The following is a 23799-nucleotide window of genomic DNA, read 5'->3' on the forward strand; positions in this document are numbered from 1 at the left end:
TAACATTCCCGCAGGAAAGGGAATCTGCCACTCCTGCCTAGTCCGGCTGAGATGTGACTCCAGTCCGATTACTCCTACGACTGTGCGCTTTAGTGCACTCAGAGTGGTCAGTGCTGGTTTGACAGTCGCTCCTCACATCTCAAAGACAAACAAAATAGTAACCTTGGCATATTCGTCAGCAATCCAGCTGTGGATTGGGATAAATCTGCTTCACGTTTTACCACCCCCCTGACTGGGTGTGTTTCTAGCTGGGGTGGGGGGGGGGGGGGATGTAACAGGTGTTTAGCCCACCCCATTCTGGTCCCCGTAATAGAATAGGCAAGCGAGCAGCCCCACCCCCATCTTTAAAGATATAATTAACTCTGCTTGTTGACAAACCAATTGTTTTTTTTTGTTGTTTTATAAATTTAGAGTACCCAATTCTTTTTTTTTCATTACGGGGCAATTTAGCGTGGCCAATCCACCGAGCACATCTTTGGGTTGTGGGGGTGAGACCCACGCAGACACGGAGAGAATTTGCAAACTTCACACGGACAGTGACCCGGGGCCGGGATTGAACCTGTGTCCTCGGCGCCATGAGGCAGCAGTGCTAACCACTGCGCCACCGTGCCGCCCATACTAGTTAACAAACCAATTGACCCGAATATTGTTTCCTTCGCCATAACATGTTTGCCCAGGCCAGGTGGATGGGAGTGGCAGGCTGTGATTGGCTGGTAGCTCTCGAGAGTGGGACCTCCTCCTATTCAGTCTCATTTCCGTAAGGCTGCCCAAAACGTAATCATAGAATTTACAGTACAGAAGGAGGCCATTCGGCCCATCGAGTCTGCACCGGCTCTTGGAAAGAGCACCCTACCCAAGGTCAACACCTCCACCCTATCCCCATAACCCAGTAACCCCACCCAACATTAAGGGCAATTTTGGACACTATGGGCAATTTATCACGGCCAATCCACCGAACCTGCACATCTTTGGACTGTGGGAGGAAACCGGAGCACCCGGAGGAAACCCACGCACACACGGGGAGGATGTGCAGACTCCGCACAGACAGTGACCCAAGCCGGAATCAAACCTGGGACCCTGGAGCTGTGAAGCATTTGTGCTGTCCACAATGCTACCGTGCTGCCCCAAATGAAGTTACTGTGAAAGGCTGCCCAAAACGTAATGTTGGTCAAGGAGGGGGTGGGTGGTGGTGGCAGGGGAAAGCAATATGTCCCCTCCCTCCATAAAATTCAGCCTGTAATGTTACAGGAGATTAATGCCTTCTGTTCTTTTCACCCATCACTGAACAGAGGAGGGGGCAGACCCTGACAGCATCGAGATGGTGGCCAGTCGCGTTCTGGAGCTCTCGATCCCTGCCTCCCCTCAGCAAATCCGCTACCTTGCCGAGGAGATCAAAGACAAGGTCAGCAGTTTGTCCAACGTAGACACCATCTTGGATCAGACCGCTGATGATGTGAGGAAAGCAGAACAGCTCCTTCTGGATGCCAGAAGAGCAAGGTATATTCAGGGCAGTCACTGCCTCAGTCACGTCCAGTCTATCCACTTGTCTCAACACTGGTTGGGAACTAAACTGCTGCAGTTTTACGGGAATTGGTTTGTAATTGCTGTCCGTGTATTAGAGCCCGTCTCCCGGAGTGGGACAGCGCAAGATACACACACGCACATAGATATTCATACACACACGCACATAGATATTCATACACATGCACATAGATATTCATACACACGCACATAGATATTCATACACACGCACATAGATATTCATACACACACGCATAGATATTTATACACACACGCACATAGATATTCATACACACGCACATAGATATTCATACACACACGCACATAGATATTCATACACACGCACATAGATATTCATACACACACGCACATAGATATTCATACACACACGCACATAGATATTCATACACACATCGATATTCATACACACACACATCGATATTCATACACACACACATAGATATTCATACACACGCACATAGATATTCATACACGCACACGTACATAGATATTCATACACACACACATATAGATATTCATACACACACATAGATATTCATACACACGCACATAGATATTCATACACGCACACACACATAGATATTCATACACACACGCACAGATATTCATACACACAAACATAGATATTCGTACACACACGCACATAGATATTCATACACACGCACATAGATATTCATACACACACGCACATAGATATTCATCATACACACACATAGATATTCATACACACGCACATAGATATTCATACACGCACACACACATAGATATTCATACACACACGCACAGATATTCATACACACACACATAGATATTCGTACACACACGCACATAGATATTCATACACACGCACATAGATATTCATACACACGCACATAGATATTCATACACACACATAGATATTCACACACACACACATAGATATTCATGCACACACACATAGATATTCATACACACACACATAGATATTCACACACGCACACACATAGATATTCACACACACACATAGATATTTACACACATAGATATTCACACACACACACATAGATATTCACACACACACACACACATAGATATTCATACACACACACATAGATATTCACACACACACACATAGATATTCATACACACACACATAGATATTCACACACACACACACATAGATATTCACACACACACACATAGATATTCATACACACACACATAGATATTCACACACACACACACATAGATATTCATACACACACACATAGATATTCATACACACACACATAGATATTCACACACACACAGATATTCATACACACACACATAGATATTCATACACACACACATAGATATTCACACACACACACATAGATATTCACACACACACACATAGATATTCACACACACACGCACATAGATATTCACACACACACACATAGATATTCACACACACGCACATAGATATTCACACACACACGCACAGATATTCACACGCACACACATAGATATTCACACACACACAGATATTCACACACACGCACATAGATATTAACACACACACACATAGATATTCACACACACAGATATTCACACACACACACATAGATATTAACACACACACACATAGATATTCACACACGCACATAGATATTCATACACACACGGACATAGATATTCACATACACACACACATAGAAATTCATACACACACGCACATAGATATTCATACACACACGCACATAGATATTCATACACACGCACATAGATATTCATATAGAGACACTCCTAGATATTCATACACACACGCACATAGATATTCATACACACACGCACATAGATATTCACACACGCACACGCACATAGATATTCATACACACACGCACATAGATATTCATACACACACGCACATAGATATTCATATATAGACACTCATAGATATTCATACACACACGCACATAGATATTCATACACACATGCACATAGATATTCATATATAGACACTCACAGATATTCATACACACACGCACATAGATATTCATACACACACACACATAGATATTCACACACACACATAGATATTCACACACACACACATAGATATTAACACACACACACATAGATATTAACACACACACATAGATATTCACACACGCACATATTCATACACACACGGACATAGATATTCACATACACACACATAGATATTCATACACACACGCACATAGATATTCATACACACACGCACATAGATATTCATACACACACGCACATAGATATTCATACACACACACATAGATATTCATACACACACGCACATAGATATTCACACACGCACATAGATATTCATACACACACGCACATAGATATTCACACACGCACACGCACATAGATATTCATACACACACGGACATATGTTCATATACACATGCACATAAATATTCACACACACACATAGATATTCACACACACACGCATGTAGATATTCATACAAGCACGCACGTACATAGATATTCATACAGACATGCACATAGATACTTATACATACACACACATTCACACGTAGGTATTTATACACACACGCACATAGATATTCATACTCACACACATAGATAATCATGCACACACACACACACACATACACACATAGATATTCATACACACATGCACTTAAATGCGACCATACATTCACACATACTGTATGAGAGTTCAGCTCCTTCACCTCAAGGCACCATTTGACTGAATACGGTATCAAAGTGCCCCAGCGAAATTGGAGTCGATTGGAAGCTGGGTGGAAAATGTCTGACTAGCTGGAGTCACACCCACCACAAAGGCAAATGCTGTGACTGCTGGAGGCTAATGATGTCAGGCTGGGTGTGCTGCACAGGAACATCTAAATTAAGAGCAAGAGGAGACCATTCAGCCCCTCAAGCTGCTGTTCCAGTCATTAAGATCATAGCTGACCTGATTATGGCCTCACTGCCTCTTTCTGCCTCTCTCTTATACCCTTTGATTCAAGAATCTGTCTACCTCTGTTTTGTAAATATCCACTGACCCTGCCTCTAACTCTGTCTGGCAGAGAAATGAAAAGTCTCCTCATCCCTGTTTTAAATGGGAGATCCCTTATTTTTGAACTGTGTTGTCTAGTCCTGGTCTCTCTCACAAGGGGAACATTCTCTCCACATCCAATCTGTCAGTCCCCTCAGGATCTTGAATGTTTCAATAAGATCACATTTCATTCTTCTAAACTCCAATGGGTATAGCTAGACCCAAACTGTCCAACCTTCCCTGTCTCGATGAAGCATGAGACTTCAACAGAAAGACAAATATTAAATGGTGTGGCAGAAGATCGAGAACATTAGATAAGAGTTGTGTTGGCCAAGATGGTGTTATCTTTGTTGGACAAACCTCCAAATACAAAATTAACCAATAAGCAATCTTCAAATATGAAAGATTCTAGAGTGATGGGGACCAGAAAGAGGCCATTCGGCCCATTATGCTTGTACTAAAAATAAATAAACCAGTGACCAACTGCAATCAATCTGTGGGATGGAAATTGTCTTAAGTTTTTAGATCAATAACCAGTGACACCTGATATTGAGGTGAGGGTGATTGCCCCTTGACATCAAGGCAGCATTTGACCGAGTGTGGCATCAAGGAGCCCTCGCTAAACTGGAGTCAATGGGAATCAGGGGGGAAACTCTCCACTGGTTGGAGTCAGACCTGGCACAAAGGAAGATGGTTATGGTGGTTGGAGGTCAATCATCTCAGCTCCAGGACATCACTGCAGGAGTTCCTCAGGGTAGTGTCCTCGGCCCAGCCATCTTCAGCTGCTTCATCAATGACCTCCCTTCCATCATAAGGTCAGAAGTGGGGATGTTTGCGGATGACAGCACAATGTTCAGCACCATTCACGGCTCCTCAGATAACGAAGCAGTCCCCGTCCAAATGCAGCAAGACCTGGACAATATCCAGGCTTGGGCTGGCAAGTGGCAAGTTACATTCGCGCCACACAAGTGTCAGGCAATGACCATCTCCGACAAGAGAGGATCTAACCACCGCCCCTTGACATTCAATGGTATTACCATCAATGAATACCCCACTATCAACATCCTGGGGGTTACCACCGACCAGAAACTGATCTGGGCCCAGCCATATAAATACTGTGGCTACCAGGGCAGGTCAGAGACTGGGAATGCTACAGTGGGTACTCAATGTCCTGACTCCCCAAAGCCTTTGCACAGTCTACAAGGCATAAGCCAGGGGTGCAGTGAAATACTCTCCACTTTCCTGGATGAGTGCATAACCACACTTAAGAAGCTTGTCAACATCCAAGACAAAGCAGCCCACTTGAATGATACCCATCCACAAGCATTCACTCCCTCCACCACCGACAAACAGTGGCAGGCATGTGCACCATCTCCAAGATGCACTGCAGGAACTCACCAAGGTTCCTTTGGCAGCACCTTCCAAACCCACGACCACTACCACCTAGAAGAACAAGGGCCGCAGACACAAGGGGTGGGATTCTCTGACCCCCCGCCGGGTAGGAGAATCGCCGGGGGACGACGTGAATCCCGCCCCCGCCGGCTGCCGAGTTCTTCGACGCCGGAGAATTGGCGAGGGCGGGAGTCGCGCCGCGCCGTTCAGCGGGCTCCCCCCGGTAATTCTCCAGCCCGCGATGGGCCAAAGTCCTGCCGTTCTATGCAGGTCCCGCCGGCGTAAATTGGATTTGGTCTCTTACCGTCGGGACCTGGCGGCGCGGGCGGGCTCGGGGGGGGCGCGGGGCGATCTGGCTCTGGGGGCTGCCCCCACGGTTGCCTGGCCCGCGATCAGGGCCCACCGATCTGCGGGCGGGCCTGTGCCGTGGGGGCACTCTATTCCTACGCGCTGGCCGTGTAAGCCTCCGTGATGGCCGGCGCGAAGGTGAACCCCCCCCTGCACATGCGCGGGGATGACGTCAACAGCCGCTCCCGCGCACGCGCGGACCCGCGCCGGCCGACGGAGACCCTTCAGCCCCGGCGCCAAAGGCCTTCCACGCTGGCCGGCGGGGTGTCAACCACTCCGGGGCGGGCCTAGCCCCTGATGGTGCGGAGGATTCCGCACCTTTGGGGCAGCCTGACACCGGAGTGGTTCACGCCCCTCCATCACGCTGGGACCCCCCGCCGGGTACGGGAGAATCCCGCCCATGGGAACCCCATCACCTGGAGGTTCCCCTCCAAGTCACTCACCTTCCTGACTTGGAAATATATCGCTGTTCCTTCACTGGAACCTCCTCCCTAACAGCGCTGTGTGTGTCACAAAATGTATTTTAAAAAATTAATCCCAGTGAGCAGAATCAGTCGGACCTGATCCCGGCAATGTTGAAAGAATTGTGGTCACATGATTAGCCCTCCTACAAAGGACAGGATCAAGATCCTGGGATAAATGTTTGCCTCCCTTTATGAACAAAAATTGAATCTCAAACGATGATTCTTACCATAGGAAATGTCAATTCCGAGGAGGCAGTGGCTGAGTATTGTCACTGGACTATTCATCCAGAGCTGAGATAATGAGATGAGATTTGCTGGCCTCAGCAGCAACGCACATCCCATGAACAAATCTTTAACAAACAACCTCACTGGATCGTTAAATATTCAATCCTGGAAGTCCTGGACGTTCCGTGCAGCTGATGTTCCACATCAACTTGGCAACTGAAGTAACTGCAGCTGGACAGAAATGCCCATTTAGCCCCTTCAAAGCAAACCCGGCTTTATACCTTCGAAACACAACTTACTTTATCCCAGAGGGATGGTTTGGCTGGTCGGACATATGTCGCCTCTTGGAAGGAGCTATCCAAATAATCTGACTGCTCTGTACTTTGTGCAACTGGAGTTTTCCCTTCACTGCCCGTCCATCTCGTGCACGTTTGGGAGTTTTGCTGGGGTTGTTGGAGTGAGTAGTATTAAAAATGATCATATTTGGAGAAACCTCATTGGAGTATTAAAACTCCAGTTTTATATTAGCCTTTAAAACATCTTGATATCAAACACTCATTTTGCCTCTTACCTGAAGGTTAGTTTTGTTGGGACGCAGCCACCACCCCAGGACTTAATTATTCAAATACATGGCGAGATAGCGAGCTTTTGTTTATTATCTGATTATAACCAAGCTACACAATCTTCATTAAACAGGAGACACGAATTGAGAGTGGGAGCCATGGTGGATAATGCCCTCTGAAACTTTAGTACCATTATGTGGAGGCAGTGGTGTAGTGGCATTGTCTCTGGACTCGTAATCCAGAGACCCTGGGTAATGATCTGGGGACATGGGTTCAAATCCCCGCATGGGCAGATGGTGAAATTTGAGTTCAACAAAAATCTGGAATGAAAAGTCTAATGATGACCATGAAACCATTGTCAATTGTTGTAAGTCCTATCTGGTTCTCTAATGTCCTTTAGGGAAGGAAATCTGTCGTCCTTACCCGGTCTGGCCTACGTGTGACTCCAGACCCACAGCAATGTGGTTGACTCTTAAATCCCTCAGATCTGGGCAATAAATGCTGGCCCAGCGACTCCCACAACTCACGAGTAAAGAAAAAAACACTCCTTCCAATGGACTGCCTGAAATCTGTTTGATTTTGGTCTCCGTTGTATATTAGGGAGGGACAGTAACTCCAGTTGCAGGTGGGATTATTTGGCTCGCTCTTTCCAAGAGCCAGAGAGTAAATAACTTCATTGTGTGTGAAATTAATCAGCTTTGGTTTTTATTGAAGAGGTATTGTGCATTGTTAGAAGTACAGGACAAATTTACAGGAGAACAAATTTATTGACAGTTGAAATAGGAAATGTTCCAAACATTGTTTTTATAAATCTTTTGGGAAATACCCAGTTGGTCTACAAAAGAAAACTTACCATGACAACCGGGGCAAGATCTTCCACATATTTTTACTCGTTCTCATTCTTTTGGGGTTTTTTTGTAACTCGCCTCCTGACTCCCCAAAGCCTGTCCAACATCTACAAGGCACAAGTCAGAGATGTGATGGAATAAAGTCCAGTTGCCTGGGTGAGTGCGGCTCCACCAACACTCGAGGAGCTCCATCCAAGATGCAGCTGTCATAACCAATCTCCCACCTTAAACATGCACTCTGTCCACCACCACTACATAGCTGTGTGTACCATCTACAAGATGCACTTTAGCAACCTGTCAAGATTTCTTCAACAACACCTTTCAAACCAATGACGTCTACCAGTTAAAAGGAAGAGCGGCCGGTCCATGGGAAGACCACCATGTCATACAGACTCCTGATTTGTAAATATATGATTATTCATTCACCACCACTGGGTTAAAAGCAAGGAACTCCCTATCTCTTCGCACTGTGGGTGTACCTTCACCACACAGACAGCAACGGTCAAAAAGGCAACACCATCATCTCAAAGGCAGTTAGAGATGGGGAATAAGAGCTGGCCTTGTCTGCAATGCCCATTTCCTGTTCATGAAAAATTACACACTCTCTCGCAAACACGCACATGAACATTCTCTCGCGTACATATCCATACACACAGACCAACTTATAAATCCCACACCCAATCACACTCATTCAGATTGTCTGCCTCTCTCAGTCTCACTTTCACATGTCCTCTCTCTGAACTTTGTTAGAATTTTGCTGCTGGTCTCTAATTAGGTAAAAAGCTCGACCTCAGCTTTGTTCATTTGCCAGGGACTTATAATGCATCTTTATATTTCCTTCATTGCAAAGGAGCCGTGCAGAAAATGTTAAAAACACAGCCGAGGCGGTGAAGCAAGCCCTGGAAGAGGCTAGCCGAGCTCAACACGCTGCGCAAAGTGCAATCAACCGTGCAAAGGGAGACATTGAAGAGACTGATCAGACATTGAATGGGGTAAGGAGGAAAAGTTCCAACATGGGAGTTTTCAAAACTATTTATCTTCCTTCTTACCTCCTCTGAGTTCTGGCACAACATAGAGGGACCGGCGGAGGCCATTCATCCCCTCAAACCTGTTCCATAGGGACAGGAGGCCATTCATCCCCTCAAACCTGTTCCATAGGGAGAGGAGGCTATTCAGTTCCACTCGGCTGTTTCATTGTTTTGACATGTTTGCTCCATCTCCGCTCATATTTTTACCCAATACAAATCCATCAGTCGTGGTCTTTAAGTTTTCAACTGACCCCCCAACAGCTACAGTCTTTTGAGGAGTGTTCGAGATTTCCACTTTGTTTTTAGCACTGATGGTATAATGACTGCCCTCAAGTCCATCACTTATTGCGTCTGCCGCTCAATTAATTCATGGCACCGACTCAGCCGTATCCTAATGTTCACCCATATCCTTTTTTGTTCCAGTTGATGAGTTGAGGAATATTATGATCCAGGTGGCCTTGGTTCCAGTGATAGTGAATGCTCTGCTTCTCTCGGTTTTCAGATACGGAGCCAAACGGTGAGTGCAGAGAGAGAGCTGATGAAGGCAGTGGACAGACTGACACAGCTGGACAACAGAATCGATGCACTGAAAATGAAACGCGCCAACAATAGCCTGGTGGCATCACGGGCAGAGGAAACGGCTAACATGGCTCGGGATAAAGCCAACGAGGCCAAACAGGTACAACTGAAAAACTCTCAAACGTGCACGAGATGGACGGGCAGTGAAAGGAAAGCTCCAGTTGCACAAAGTACAGAGCAGTGAGATTTTTTGCATAGTTTTTTCCAAGAACCGACATAGATGCGATTTCTGTTCTGTATATTTTTCTGAGCTGGTCTGAAGAGCAGGTTAAAGCTGTAGCCTGTGAGAAGACAATGGGATGTCAGTGGGTGACTATTTTAAAACCACCCCTAATAAATCAACGCTCTGTCTTTACAGCATCTTATTTCATTTCATTTTTATTGACGAAGATTCACACGGAGACTGATTGCTCAGTCCACCTGTCAATTTTGCCAACAAACCTTGCCTTAGGTGATGCTTCACAGCGCCAGGGTCCCAGGTTCGATTCCCCGCTTGGGTCACTGTCTGTGCGGAGTCTGCACATCCTCCCCGTGTCTGCGTGGGTTTCCTCCGGGTGCTCCGGTTTCTTCCCACAGTCCAAAGATGTGCAGGTTAGGTGGATTGGACATTCTGAATTCTCCCTCTCTGTACCCGAACAGGGGCCGGAATGTGGCGACTGGGGGATTTTCACAGTAACTTCATTGCAGTGTGAATGTAAGCCTACTTGTGACAATAATAAAGATAATTATTATTATTGCTGTGACTTTGTGTGTTAGTGTAAAACAGGTGAAAGCGAATCATCTTTCCTGACTGGCTGCAATATAAATTAAAATGAAGAGAGATGTAAAATGGGCTGCTACCTCACTATTACCTGTTCCACACTAACCCACAAAGCCAATTCAGTCTGTATATCTGCTGAGGGACAGAGGAAGCGTTCAGTCACGGGTCTGTAGCCACCATGAGGTGTAGAACAGGCTGATGGATCAGCTGGGATCTTCCCGCCCATCAACGTCACACCTTCCTACATGGTTACCTTTATTTATTTATTTTTGCTTCCAGATGTTGGAGGGACAGCTGGCAGACAAATATAAAACTGTGCACAGTGCTGTAGACCGAAAGAGTGGCACGGTTTTCGATGCTAAATACAGAGCAGAGAGCCTTCGGAATGAAGCCAAGCAACTCCTGAGCGATGCACAAGACAAGCTGGAGAGACTGGACGGTGAGATGTTGACAAGTGAATTTTCTAAAACAGATTTGCCAGGAGATGTGTGTGACATCTTTTTCATATCAGGTTAACTTCAAGGGAAAGCACTCTGTTGTGAAACGTGTGATGGATTTTCATCACAAAGTGCGGATTTTTGAGCAGTCCTGGTCAGAAAATGGAAAAAGGGCAAGAAAGACATGCATTTCGACAGTGTCTTGTATGGACTCAGGGTGTCCTCAATGACGAACCTTTGAAGGGTTATAATGCAGGAAATTTGGCAACTAACACAGCAAGCTCACACAGAAACAGGCATTTACCCAGCTGTATTTACTGGTGATCATACTCCACACCAGCCTTCTCCTTCCATATTTCACAGTGGTACAGTGGTTAGCACTGCTGCCTCACAGCTCCAGGGTCCCGGGTTCAATTCTGGCTTCGGGTGACTCCGTGTGGAGTTTGCATTTCTCCCCGTGTCTGCGTGGGTTTCCTCCGGGTGCTCCAGTTTCCTCCCACAGTCCAAAGATGTGTAGGTTGGGTGGATTGGCCGTGCTAAATTGTCCCTTAAGTGTCCAAAAAGGTTAGGTGGGGTTACTGGGTTACGGGGATAGGGTGCAGGTGTTGACCTTGGGTAGGGTGCTCTTTCCAAGAGCCAGTGCAGACTCGATGGGCCGAATGGCCTCCTTCTGCACTGTAAAGTCTATGATTCTATCTCAGCAAAACTTCTATTCCTTTCTCCCTAATGTATTTATCAAGCTTCCTCATAACCATCCTTAACAGTGTGAAATCTGACATCACCCATTCATGCTTTTATATACAATTATTACAACACAAATAAAATACTGCAGAAGCTGGAAATCTGAACTAAAACTGGGCCATACTGGAAACACTCAGCGGGTTTGGCAACAAGTGGATCTTTCTCCAGCAACTGATTTCCGGCAGCTTGTAGCTTTCCTAATTTTTCGATGCAGTTTACAGCATCGCTCCCTGTGCTCGCTGATTCACATTGGGTCCTGGTCTGACAACACCTAGATTTTTAAAAATTCTCATATTGGGCTCGATTCAACTAAATGGATGAACGTCCCGTGGCGATCGCGTTTAGCCGCGTGGTTCCTGCGCTCGCAGCTCCGAGAAACGCATGGCTATTCAACGAGACTCGCGTTGTATAAGGGGCCTCAGCAGAGAACGCACGTTCTAGGCTGCACATAGCTCCATTTTGTACAGTGGGAGCTCCACTCGCTGGAACTCCCCAGTGTAGCGAGAGATCGGGACGCCATTTCCCGAAGAAATCATCGACTCCCCCTGCCAGCCCAAACGCACTATGGGAGGGTCCCTGCTCCCATCCTACCCCCCTGTATCCCTCTTCCCCCCCAACACAGTGCACCTCCGGCCCGATCATGCATGTGCACAAAATGCCAGCTGAGCGCCATGGCAGTGCCAAGCTGGCACCCAGGTGGCACTGCCAGGGTGACCAGGTGGCACCAGCAATGCCAGGGCACCACCCTGCACAAAGAGCATACAGCTGGGGGCCTCCGATCCCCTGGGAGACCCCCACGAGTGCTGTTCCGTCCGGTCCCCTTTGTGGGGACCAGTACTGAGTGATGCTTGTCTGAGGTGAAGGGGATGAATCCCAAAGTCTCAGATAGCTTGGGAAACTGCTTAGTGCCTCGCTCTAACATGCAGATTTGCCACAATGTGAACCCGCCCACATTAGGCGGGATTTACATCACAACGTCTCGTGAGATCATGTTGGATCTTGCGAGGCATTGCGAGCCGCGAAGATCCCGGGAGCGCAGTTACCCGGCTTTTATCAGCCACGCTGCATCGCAGCAAGCTGCCTCTCGACACAGCATGGCCATTGGATCGCACCCTTTGTTTTCAAACCGATCCATGGTCTTGCTCCCTCTATCACTGTAGGCTGCAACAGCTTCCCGCGTTTCTGCGTTCCTACAATCCTGGCCTCTTGAACATCCCTGATTGCTTCACCTTTGGCATTGAGGCCTTCAGCGGCCTGGGCCTTCAGTTCTCCTGTGCACAATATGAATGTGAATAGCCGTCCTATGAACTTCCTTAGGATGTTTTACCACATTTAAGGTGTTATAAAAATGCAGGATGTGCATTTTTCACAACTAACTGGATGAACTTTCTCCTACCCAACAGATCTTGAGGGTCAATATGAAGCAAATGAGCAGGTTCTGGAGGAAAAGGCCCACCAGCTGGATGGTCTGGAAGAAAAGATGAAAGAAATTTTGAAAGCCATTAACCAACAGATCCAAATCTACAACACCTGCCAATAAATGAACAATTGCCAAAACTAAAATACCCTTACCTATAAATATAAGCACTCGTATAATAAAGCCTTCAAAACATCCATGAAAATATCACATTATCCAGCTATTAAGTGCTACATCACAATCTGGCTTTTCTTCTGCACAATACATCTCCTTTATGCCAATTATCTGCCCCTGCCATCTCCCCCTCTCAATTATCTACCCCTGCCATCTCCCCCTCTCAACTATCTACCCCTGCCATCTCCCCCTCTCAATTATCTACCCCTGCCATCTCCCCCTCTCAATTATCTACCCCTGCCATCTCCCCCTCGCAATTTCCCAATGAATCTCTTAGGTACAGAAGCCCAAAGGCAAAAATGCACCGAGGATGTCGAGCAGGTAATGACCTGCTTCATGGAATACTAAAGAAATAGATGCTTGGATGTCATAAAGCCCCTTGAGTTAAATCAGACGTGAACATTACTTGAGTGGTTCCTGCAATTTGTGAAAAGATTTTTAATGGCAGGTTTAATCCAATTTAAAACTTGATTTTTATCAGGTCTTAGGTTCCATATAAAAGCATATAGGGGGGAAAAAAGGTAAAATCACTTATTTTATATTTTGGGTGTCGCTCCGACTTAAGAAAACAAGCTGAGGATTTACAGTCAAATTCAATGATTCTCCAGTTGTTTATCATTTGTAAATGGGCCTCATCATCAGAGATCCTCATTTAACAATTAAGATGTTCTTTGTAATTAAAAGTCAAAAAAAGATTGTTTATTGTCTGCCTCACACCTTTCACAATGATGCCGATATTTTCAAAGTTGCCGGAGATTACGCTCAGGGAAAGAGTTGCAATCCTGCCTTCAGCAAAGTTAAGGAGAAAATTATTTTTCTTGCCAATTCATCACTTGAAAAGAAAGCGTGAATTTTCAGGTGGAAATCACTGGAACTAATTTTAATGATTCCTACATTTGCAGCAGCATTTGTTAATTTGTGGCAGTAATTTGGAAGTTCTCAGATGCCCCAAGCCCTGTTGTAATTGGAGAATTTTCCTACTTTCCTTCCAACCTCAGTGTTTTTATCATTCTGTATAAAATTATCACTGTGCAGTATTAAATCCAGTTTCCTTTGGCTGGTTACTGTGGGAGCAACATGGAGTTTTCTCATGCTGTTGCAAATACATCGGAGGTCCTTCCCTGAGTGGATTGCTGTTAGCAAGCCTGCCCACACAGTCCATTTAAACTGCTTTGAATTGTAACAATAATAATAATGCAAGAGTTGTTGATTTGAATGATCTCTTGTGGGAACAGTGCCACTCCTTCATTTGGCGAGATCTCAGAGCCTCCTTAACAATGTTGTCAGCAATGGCCCTCACTGAACTGGAGTCAATGGGAATCAGGGGGAAAGCTCTCCGCTGGTTGGAGTCATACCCGGCACAAAGGAAGATGGTTGTGGTGGTTGGAGGTCAATCATCTCAGCTCCAGGACATCACTGCAGGAATTTCTCAGGGTAGTGTCTTCATCAATAACCTTCCCTCCAACATAAGGTCAACTGTGGGGATGTTCAGCACCATTCACAATGACTCAGATAATGAAGCAGTCCCTGTCCAAATGCAGCAAGACCTGGACAATATCCAGGCTCGGGGCTGACAAATGGCAAGTTATATTTGTGCCACCAAATGCCAGACAATGACCATCTCCTGCAAGAGAGGATCTAACCACCGCTTGACATTCAATGGCATTTTCACTGCTGAATCCCCCACTATCAACATCCTGGGGGTTACCATTGACCAGACACTGACCTGGACTAGCCACATTAATACTGTGGCCACAAGAGCAGGTCAGTGGCTAGGAATCCTCCAGCGAGTAACTCACCTCCTTACTCCCCAAAGCCTGTCCACACTACACTGAGGAACTCCTGCTGCAATGTCCTGGGACTGACATGACTGACCTCCAACAATTACAACTATATTCCTTTGTGCCAGGTATGGCTTCAACCAGTGGAGAGTTTCCCCCTGATTCCCATCGACTCCAGTTTTGCTAGGGCCATGGCTGACATCATTGTCAAGCATAAGTCAGGAGTGTAATGGAACATTCTCCACTTGCCTGGATGAGTGCAGCTCCAACAACACTCAAGAAACTCAACACTATCCATGACAAAGCAGCCCACTTGATTGCTCCCCCTTCCACAAGCATTCACTCCCTCCACCACTGACATAGAGTAGCAATAGTATGTACCATCTACAAGATGTGCTGCAGGAACTCATCAAGGTTCCTCAGACAGCACCTTCCAAACTCACAACTAGTAACATCTAGAAGGACAAGAACAGCAGATACACCATCACCACCTGGACGTTACTGTCCAAGTCACTCACCATCCTGACTTGGAAATATATCGTCGTTCCTTCACTGTCACGAGGTCATAATCCTGGAACTCCCTCCCTAACTGCACTGTCGGTGTACCTACACCACATAGACTGCAGCAGTTCAAGAAGGCAGCTCACCGCCACCTTCTGAAGGGCAACTAGGGATGGGTAATAAATGCTGGTCCAGCCAAGGAAGCCCACATCCCATAAAAATGAATTTTTTAAAAGTACCACTCCTGCCTCTGAGTTAGAAGGTCCAAGTCAGATTCCAGGACTTGTCTGCAAAAATCAATGCTACCATTCCAGTCGAGCAGTACTGAAGGAGTGCTCGTGCTGTTGGAGGTGCTGTCTTATCGATGAGATTTAAAACTGATGTTCTACCTGCCCTCTCTAGGTGGATGTAAACGACCTCATATGGCCACTAGTTTGAGGAGCGGAAGAGTTATCGCCACACTCCTGGTCAATATTTATCCCTCAATCAACATCATAAACACTAGTCATTACCAAATTGCTGTGCGCAAATTAGCTGTTGTGCCACTTGTTTACTACAACAGTGACCACATTCAAAAAAGTACTTAATTAATGGTAAAATGCTTGGGGGTGCCGAGTGGTCATGTAAGGTTGTGCTGTTTAATGTTTGTCGTTTAACAAACCTTTGCTATATAAAAATTCTGTGTTCCATTGAAGCTCTCGACGATCTCCAAACTTTAGGTCAAGGATGTCAGAATTCATTGAACAAAAAAAAATAAGTGTCATAGATCTGTCTCACTTCTTTCACAGAGTGAGTGCAATCTAACATGCAGATTCCATCTCACCCATTTGACCTGATTGAAAACGCTGATCCTCAACACCTTCAGGCAATGTTGTCCATTTCATTCGCCACTAGCCACATGTAATTGAGAATCCAAATGTGCCTCATTGTATTTCTGATTGGTAAATAACTGTCAATGGGTATGTGATTTCAACATTCATATCGTCATGGCATTGCATGTAAATTTGAACTTTTTGTCTGTTGGTAAAATAGCAAGAGAAAAAGCAGTGTGTGCAAAGGTTTTTCAATTGTTGTGGCAGCTTTAACCCCTTGGTTACAGAATAGTGGGAGATGTTTTCAAATACACACATGAAGTACATTTGCCTAGGTTGAATGTAAAGTGTTTGCTACTAAAATTAGTGAATGTGGCTCGGATAATGTGACCATCCCCACACAGGGCGAGGCAGTAATTTCTGATGGACAACACTGCCCTAAGGTAACGGAGTGAATTCCAAATCTTTCTCCCACAGCGCTCTGATTAAAGTTACTATGGGTGCGTGAGTTGGGTATACTATGGGTATGTAAGTTGCAGGAGTTTTAATTACAAGCCAATTATGATGTTTTAAGCAATTGGCCACGGTCTCATTCACCAAAAGAATAACAGCTGAATAAAGTGCTATCCAGAACACTAGTGTGGATAATGGAAGTGACTCTTCTAACAGACTTATTTTCATGACAGTATTCTGCTTTTTTTCTGTAGTTATGTTAAATATGCTTCAATAAGCACTGAATAAATACGAACGTTCTCCGTGTTTACTCAATGCTTCATCTGCTTTCTATCTCATTGTACTATTTTAAGAACAATTTAGTAGACAATTTGAGAATGGTAGCATAGGCAACAGTTGCATAACAGGTATTTTTCTGGTTCAGTAATCTCCAGGTCTGGACTGATGCACCAGAGATATCAGTTCCCATCCCACCATGAAGCTGGGGAAATTAAATTCAATTAACTAAATTAAGCTGGAATTTAAAAAACCAAGGGGGTGATCGAATGGCCTGGTCGAGCCCGGCTCGGAGACACGATTTGCGACCCTCGGAATGCCTCGTGAGATCCAATGAGACCTCGCGAGAGGTCGCGATCTGGATCTCGCCAGGCAAGATGAACATACTTAAGTGAAACATTGGGCTCATTTAAATATGCCTGCGCGCGATTCCCCTGAGGACCGGGATCTAACGCCCGAGCCTGGGAGACCTCGCCAAGGCATCATTTAGCACTGGTACACACAAAGGTGGGCCAGGTGTAATGGCACTTGGGACGGGTCTCCCAGGCCATTGGAGTACCCTAGCTGGCAGTCCCGCTGGCACCTTGGCACTGCCAGTTTGGCACCCACCTAGGCACCATGGGTGGCACTGCCAAGCTGGCATCTTGGCACTGCCTGGGTGCCAGTATGGCAGTGCCAGGTTGCCCATGCCAGGGATCAGGCCCAAGGGTGCCCTGCCCTTAAGAGGTGGGGTGGGGGGGGGTTGTTCTAGGAGCCCCAAAGAGGTATGTTGGGGCAGCGGGTGGGTCCGGACGTCGTGGTGGGGCGTCCGAGGGGGTTGAGAGATCAGGTCGTCATCGATCTCTTCCTGCAGCGAGCTGAGCTGGTCAGTGCAGGAGGTGAGCCTCGATGGGGACTTCCCAACCCAGGCCAGAAAAAACAACAGAGTCCCGTTTGATAGTGAGCAGTGAAAAGGACCCCACTATACCCACCCAAAACAGGACTCTGTTTTTTGCGCGTTAAAATCGCGCCCCAAATGTCAGAAATGGTCAGCATGGCATGACTGGATTTTTGTAAAAATCCACCTGGCCCACTCACTGATGCCATTTCGGGAAGAAAATCTACTTCATTCTTACCTGGCGTGGCCTACACATCGATACGGATTTGTTGAGAGAAATAAGAACCAAATATTGCGGATACCGGAGATCTGAAATAAATACACACGGCGCTGGAGATGGCTTGGTTTTAATAGCAGAATAATGGTTAGCTCAGTCTCAAAGCAAAAACATGAGAAGATACAAACTTACACTTGGGGGGTGGGAGGGAATCTTTATTTTTAGTACCCATTTTGGTCCAATGTTTTTATTGGTACATCAATGACTGCATTGGAGCTGATCCTTGCTGTCATCGAGAAATGGAAAAATTCATCTATTTACTCCTCTTTTTGGTATTTAATCTCCTCACCCTGAAAATGAAATGAATGAAAATCGCTTATTGTCACGAGTAGGCTTCAATGAAGTTACTGTGAAAAGCCCCTAGTCGCCACATTCCGGCACCTGTTCGGGGAGGCTGTTACGGGAATTGAACCGTGCTGCTGGCCTGCCTATGTCTGCTTTCAAAGCCAGCGATTTAGCCCTGTGCTAAACAGCCCCTCAAACCTTTGTCTGAAATTCCCCTTTGCCCCCACCTGACTGACTCTCCTAGCCCCACTTTGTCAACAGCTTAAAACCCAGCAAATCCCTACCTCTCTTCACTTCTGAAGAAGAGGCATATTGGGCTTGAAATGTTAACTCCGTTTCTCTCTCCGCTGTTGCTGCCAAACCTGCAGAGTTTTTCTGTTGGTTGGAGTCATACCCGGCACAAAGGAAGATGGTTGTGGTGGTTGGAGGTCAATCATCTCAGCTCCAGGACATCACTGCAGGAGTTCCTCAGGGTAGTGGGCAGCGCGGTAACACAAGTGGATAGCACTGTGGGTTCACAGTGCCAGGGTCCCAGGTTCGATTCCCCGTTGGGTCACTGTGTGGAGTCTGCAGGTTCTCCCTGTGTCTGCGTGGGTTCCTCTGGGTGCTCCGGTTTCCTCCCACAGTCCATATATGTGCAGGTTAGGTGGATTGGCCATGCTAAATTGCCCTTAGTGTACAAAAAAGGTTAGGGGTTATTGGGTTACAGGGATAGAGTGGAAGTGAGGGCTTAAGTGGGTCGGTGCAGACTCGATGGGCCGAATGGCCTCCTTCTGCACTGTATGTTCTATGTTCTAGTGTCCTAGGCCAAACCATCTTCAGCTGCTTCATCAATGACCTCCCTTCCATCATAAGGTCAGAAGTGGGGATGTTTGTTGATGACTGCACAATGTTCAGCACAATTCGCGACTCCTCAGATACTGAAGCAGTCCATGTCCAAATGCAGCAAGACCCGGACAATATCCAGGCTCGGGGCTGACAAGTGGCAAGTTACATTCGTGCCACACAAGTGCCAGGCAATGACCATCTCCGACAAGAGAGGATCGAACCATCGCCCCTTGACATTCAATGGCATTACCATCACTGAATCCTCACAATCAACATCCTGGGGGTTACCATTGACCAGAAACTGAACTGGACCCAGCCATATAAAAACGGTAAAAAGTAAATTACTGCAGATGCTGGAATCTGAAACCAAAAGAGAAAATGCTGGAAAATCTCAGCAGGCCTGGCAGCATCTGTAGGGAGAGAAAAGAGCGAACGTTTCGAGTCCAGATGACCCTTTGTCAAAGAATTTCCAGCATTTTCTCTTTTGGATATAAAAATGGTATTTTATTCCAAACACATGTAACAACAGCTAAATATGAAATACACAGTCAACAGTTTGTACAATTTCCCCCCTTTAATCCCCTCTCCCACCTCCACCCCCCGCAATGAACAACTCCTCAAATACCGTCATGAACAACCCACACCTCAGGCAGCACGGTGGCCCAGTGGTTAGCACAGCTGTCTCACGGTGCTGAGGACCCGGATTTGATCCCGGCTCCGGGTCACTGTCCGTGTGGAGTTTGCACATTCTCCCCGTGTCTGCGTGGATCTCATCCCCACAACCCAGAAAGATGTGCTGGGTAGGTGGGTCAGCATACGGCTCGTCTTCTGTTCATGCTCATACTGCACCCCCCCTCGCCTTGCCCCACCGCTTTGCCCCTCATCAACCTTTTCCTCTCTGCCAACAACTCCTTCGTGGGGCCCCCGGGTCCCTGCTGTCCACGTCAACCAACTTGTTCAGCAGCCGTCTGGTTTTCTCCATCCTTTTCCTATCCTTGTGAGCCTTGAACGAGATAATCTCCCTTCAACGCCTCCCCGTTATGATTAAGCTCCACATAATTCCCAATCGCCTGTCCCACCTTTTCACAAAATTCCTTATTCACCAAGGCACCCGGAATCTAACCTCCACCCCGGCCTCTGCACCTGCCCTGAGCTAAGCCCCACCTCCAGCCACAATTCCCACATACTCCACCCCACCAACACCTCCCGGCTCACCACAAAGAAATCGATTCTAAAATACACCTGATACACGTGCGAGAAGGGGGTGCAACCTCCCCCCACCCGCCCCCAACAGGTTCCTGAACCGCCACGCATCAACCATTTCCATTCGCTGTATAAACCCTCCCAACTCCTTCGCCATTCTCGACCTTCCTATCGACTTGGGCTTGACCTGTCCATCTTCGGCTCCATCACAAAATTAAAATCTCCGGGACTTCCGGTTGCGGCGATGCAGAACTAAGCCGCACATTTCGGCGGCTCCCGCTAGAACGGACTTTTGGGCTCTCCAGAGGAGCCCCAACGGAAATTTGTCGATGACTGCCCGTGTGGGAAGGTGAGAGCAAGGTCCCCCTTCCATAGTATATGGAGTGGACCAGAAGTGGAGCGGTAAAAAAAGCGGCTTTGGAGCAGCGAAAGAAGCGAGGGAGAAAAAACAAGATGGCAGAGGGCGGAGATCGAGCGGCATGGGGGCCGGAGCAGCAGGAGTTTCTCAGGCGCTGCGTGGAGGAGCTTAAGAAAGAGGTGCTGGCACCACTGCTGACGGCGATCGAGGGGCTAAAGGAGACCCAGAAGGCCCAAGGGGTAGAGATCCGAGAGGTGCGGGAAAAAGCCACCGAGAACGAGGACGAGATCTTGGGCCTGGCGGTGAGGGTGGAGGCGCACGAGGCGCTGCACAAGAGATGGGCGGAAAGATTCGAGGACCTGGAGAACAGGTCGAGGAGGAAGAATCTTCGGATTCTGGGTCTCCCTGATGGGGTGGAGGGGGCCGATGCCGGGGCGTATGTGAGCACGATGCTCCATTCGCTGATGGGTGCGGAGGCCCCCCCGAGTCCCCTGGAGCTAGATGGGGCTAATCGGGTCCTGGCAAGGAGACCCAAGGCCAACGAGCCGCCAAGGGCGGTAGTGGTGAGGTTTCATCGTTTCGTGGACAGAGAGTGTGTCCTGAGATGGGCCAAGAAGGAGCGGAGCAGCAGATGGGAGAATGCGGTGATCCGAATCTACCAGGACTGGAGCGCGGAGGTGGCAAAGAAGAGAGCTGGCTTTAATCGGGCCAAGGCGGTGCTGCATAGGAAGGGGGTGAGATCGGAATGCTGCAGCCACTGCGACTGTGGGTCACATTTCAGGATCGACACCACTACTTTGAAACGCCTGAGGAGGCTTGGACCTTTATCCGAACTGAAAAATTGGACTCAAACTGAGGGTCTGTGGTTGTGGGGGGGATGTCGGTTGTATACAGGGTTTTAACTATGCGTAAGGAATGTTCCACGGGTGGGGCGATGGATGGGCATGGGGGAAGAGATTTGATGGGGAGACTGTGGGGAATGTGGGCGCCGGTGTTGGACGGAGGGGAGGCCGGGGATGGGGGAATTGGGATAAGGCCGCAACAGGAGCTGCGCCACAAGGGGTGGGGCTGGCTCAGGAAAGCGCGGGCTTTTTCCCGCGTTAGGGAAGGGATGGAGGAGCGCACACCGATTGCTGGGGAGGAGGAGGAGGGGGGATTTCCACACCGCGGGGGGGGGTGTTCAACGGGAAGGCAGGGGAAGCCGGGGTCAGCAGGTGTCAGCTGACTTACGGGAGTGTCAAAAGAGCTAGATATGGATCTAGCGGCGGGGGCGGGGGGGGGGGGGGGGGGGGAATAGGGTTGCTGTTGCATTGGCCGAGGGGGAACTGAAAACAGAAGAGGTGGTCGGGGCGGGGGTTCCCCGTCTGGGGGACTGGAGGGTGCGGGAGACGCGGGCACGGGACTGGCCTAAAACAGGAGATGGCTTGTCGGCGGGGGGGGGGGGGGTAGTAGAGGGTGGGGGGGGGTAGCCCCCCAATCCGGCTGATAACGTGGAATGTGAGGGGCCTGAATGGACCAGTTAAGAGGGCCCGAGTGTTCACGCACTTAAAGGGACTGAAGGAAGACGTGGTCATGCTTCAGGAGACACATTTGAAGGTGGCAGACCAGGTCAGGTTAAGAAAGGGATGGGTAGGACAGGTATTCCACTTGGGGCTGGATGCGAAGAATAGAGGGGTGGCAATACTGGTGGGGAAGCGGGTGTCGTTTGAGGCCAAGAATATAGTAGTGGACAATGGAGGTCGATACGTGATGGTGAGTGGTAGGTTGCAGGGGGCGTGGGTGGTATTGGTAAATGTATACGCCCCGAACTGGGACGATGCTGGATTTATGAAGCATATGTTGGGGCGTATTCCGGACCTGAAGGTAGGAAGCTTGATAATGGGGGGGGGATTTCAACACGGTGCTGGACCCAGCATTAGATCGATCCAGATCTAGAACCGGGAAGAGGCCGGTTGCAGCCAAGGTGCTTAGGGGGTTTATGGACCAGATGGGGGGAGTGGATCCGTGGAGGTTTGCCAGGCCGCAGGCCAGGGAATTTTCTTTTTTCTCCCACGTACACAAAGCCTACTCCCGGATAGATTTTTTTGTTCTGAGCAGGGCGCTGATCCCGAAAGTGGAGGGAACGGAGTACTCGGCCATAGCCATCTCAGACCACGCCCCGCACTGGGTGGAACTGGAGTTGGGAGAGGAGAGGGATCAACGCCCGTTGTGGCGTTTGGATGTGGGATTACTGGCAGATGAGGAGGTGTGCGGGAGGGTACGGGGGTGCATTGAAAGGTATTTGGAGGCCAACGACAACGGGGAGGTGCAGGTGGGGGTAGTATGGGAGGCGCTGAAGGCGGTGGTCAGAGGAGAGTTAATCTCCATCAGGGCTCACAGGGAGAAGAGAGAGGGCAGGGAAAGGGAGAGGTTAGTGGGGGAGATTTTAAGGGTGGACAGGAGATATGCAGAGGCCCCTGAAGAGGGACTACTCAGGGAGAGGCGAAGTCTCCAGATGGAATTCGACCTGTTGACCACAGGGAAGGCAGAGGCACAATGGAGGAAAGCACAGGGGACGACGTATGAGTATGGGGAGAAGGCGAGCCGGATGCTGGCACATC

At 47.8% G+C, this 23799-nt stretch overlaps 1 protein-coding gene across 1 annotated transcript in view; it reads left to right on the forward strand.

The window, feature by feature from the left end:
- Positions 1–17405, forward strand: part of LOC140388644 (laminin subunit beta-2-like) — a 305667-nt gene extending 288262 nt beyond the window's left edge. Inside the window, 5 exon segments of the mRNA XM_072473108.1 lie at positions 1290–1497; positions 9263–9404; positions 9943–10119; positions 11059–11218; positions 13361–17405. Coding sequence (XP_072329209.1) covers positions 1290–1497; positions 9263–9404; positions 9943–10119; positions 11059–11218; positions 13361–13497 — 824 coding nt within the window. The 3' untranslated portion in view covers positions 13498–17405.
- Positions 17406–23799: the final 6394 nt, after the last annotated feature.

Source organism: Scyliorhinus torazame, chromosome 13, assembly GCF_047496885.1.
Source record: "Scyliorhinus torazame isolate Kashiwa2021f chromosome 13, sScyTor2.1, whole genome shotgun sequence".
Lineage (NCBI taxonomy): Eukaryota > Metazoa > Chordata > Chondrichthyes > Carcharhiniformes > Scyliorhinidae > Scyliorhinus > Scyliorhinus torazame.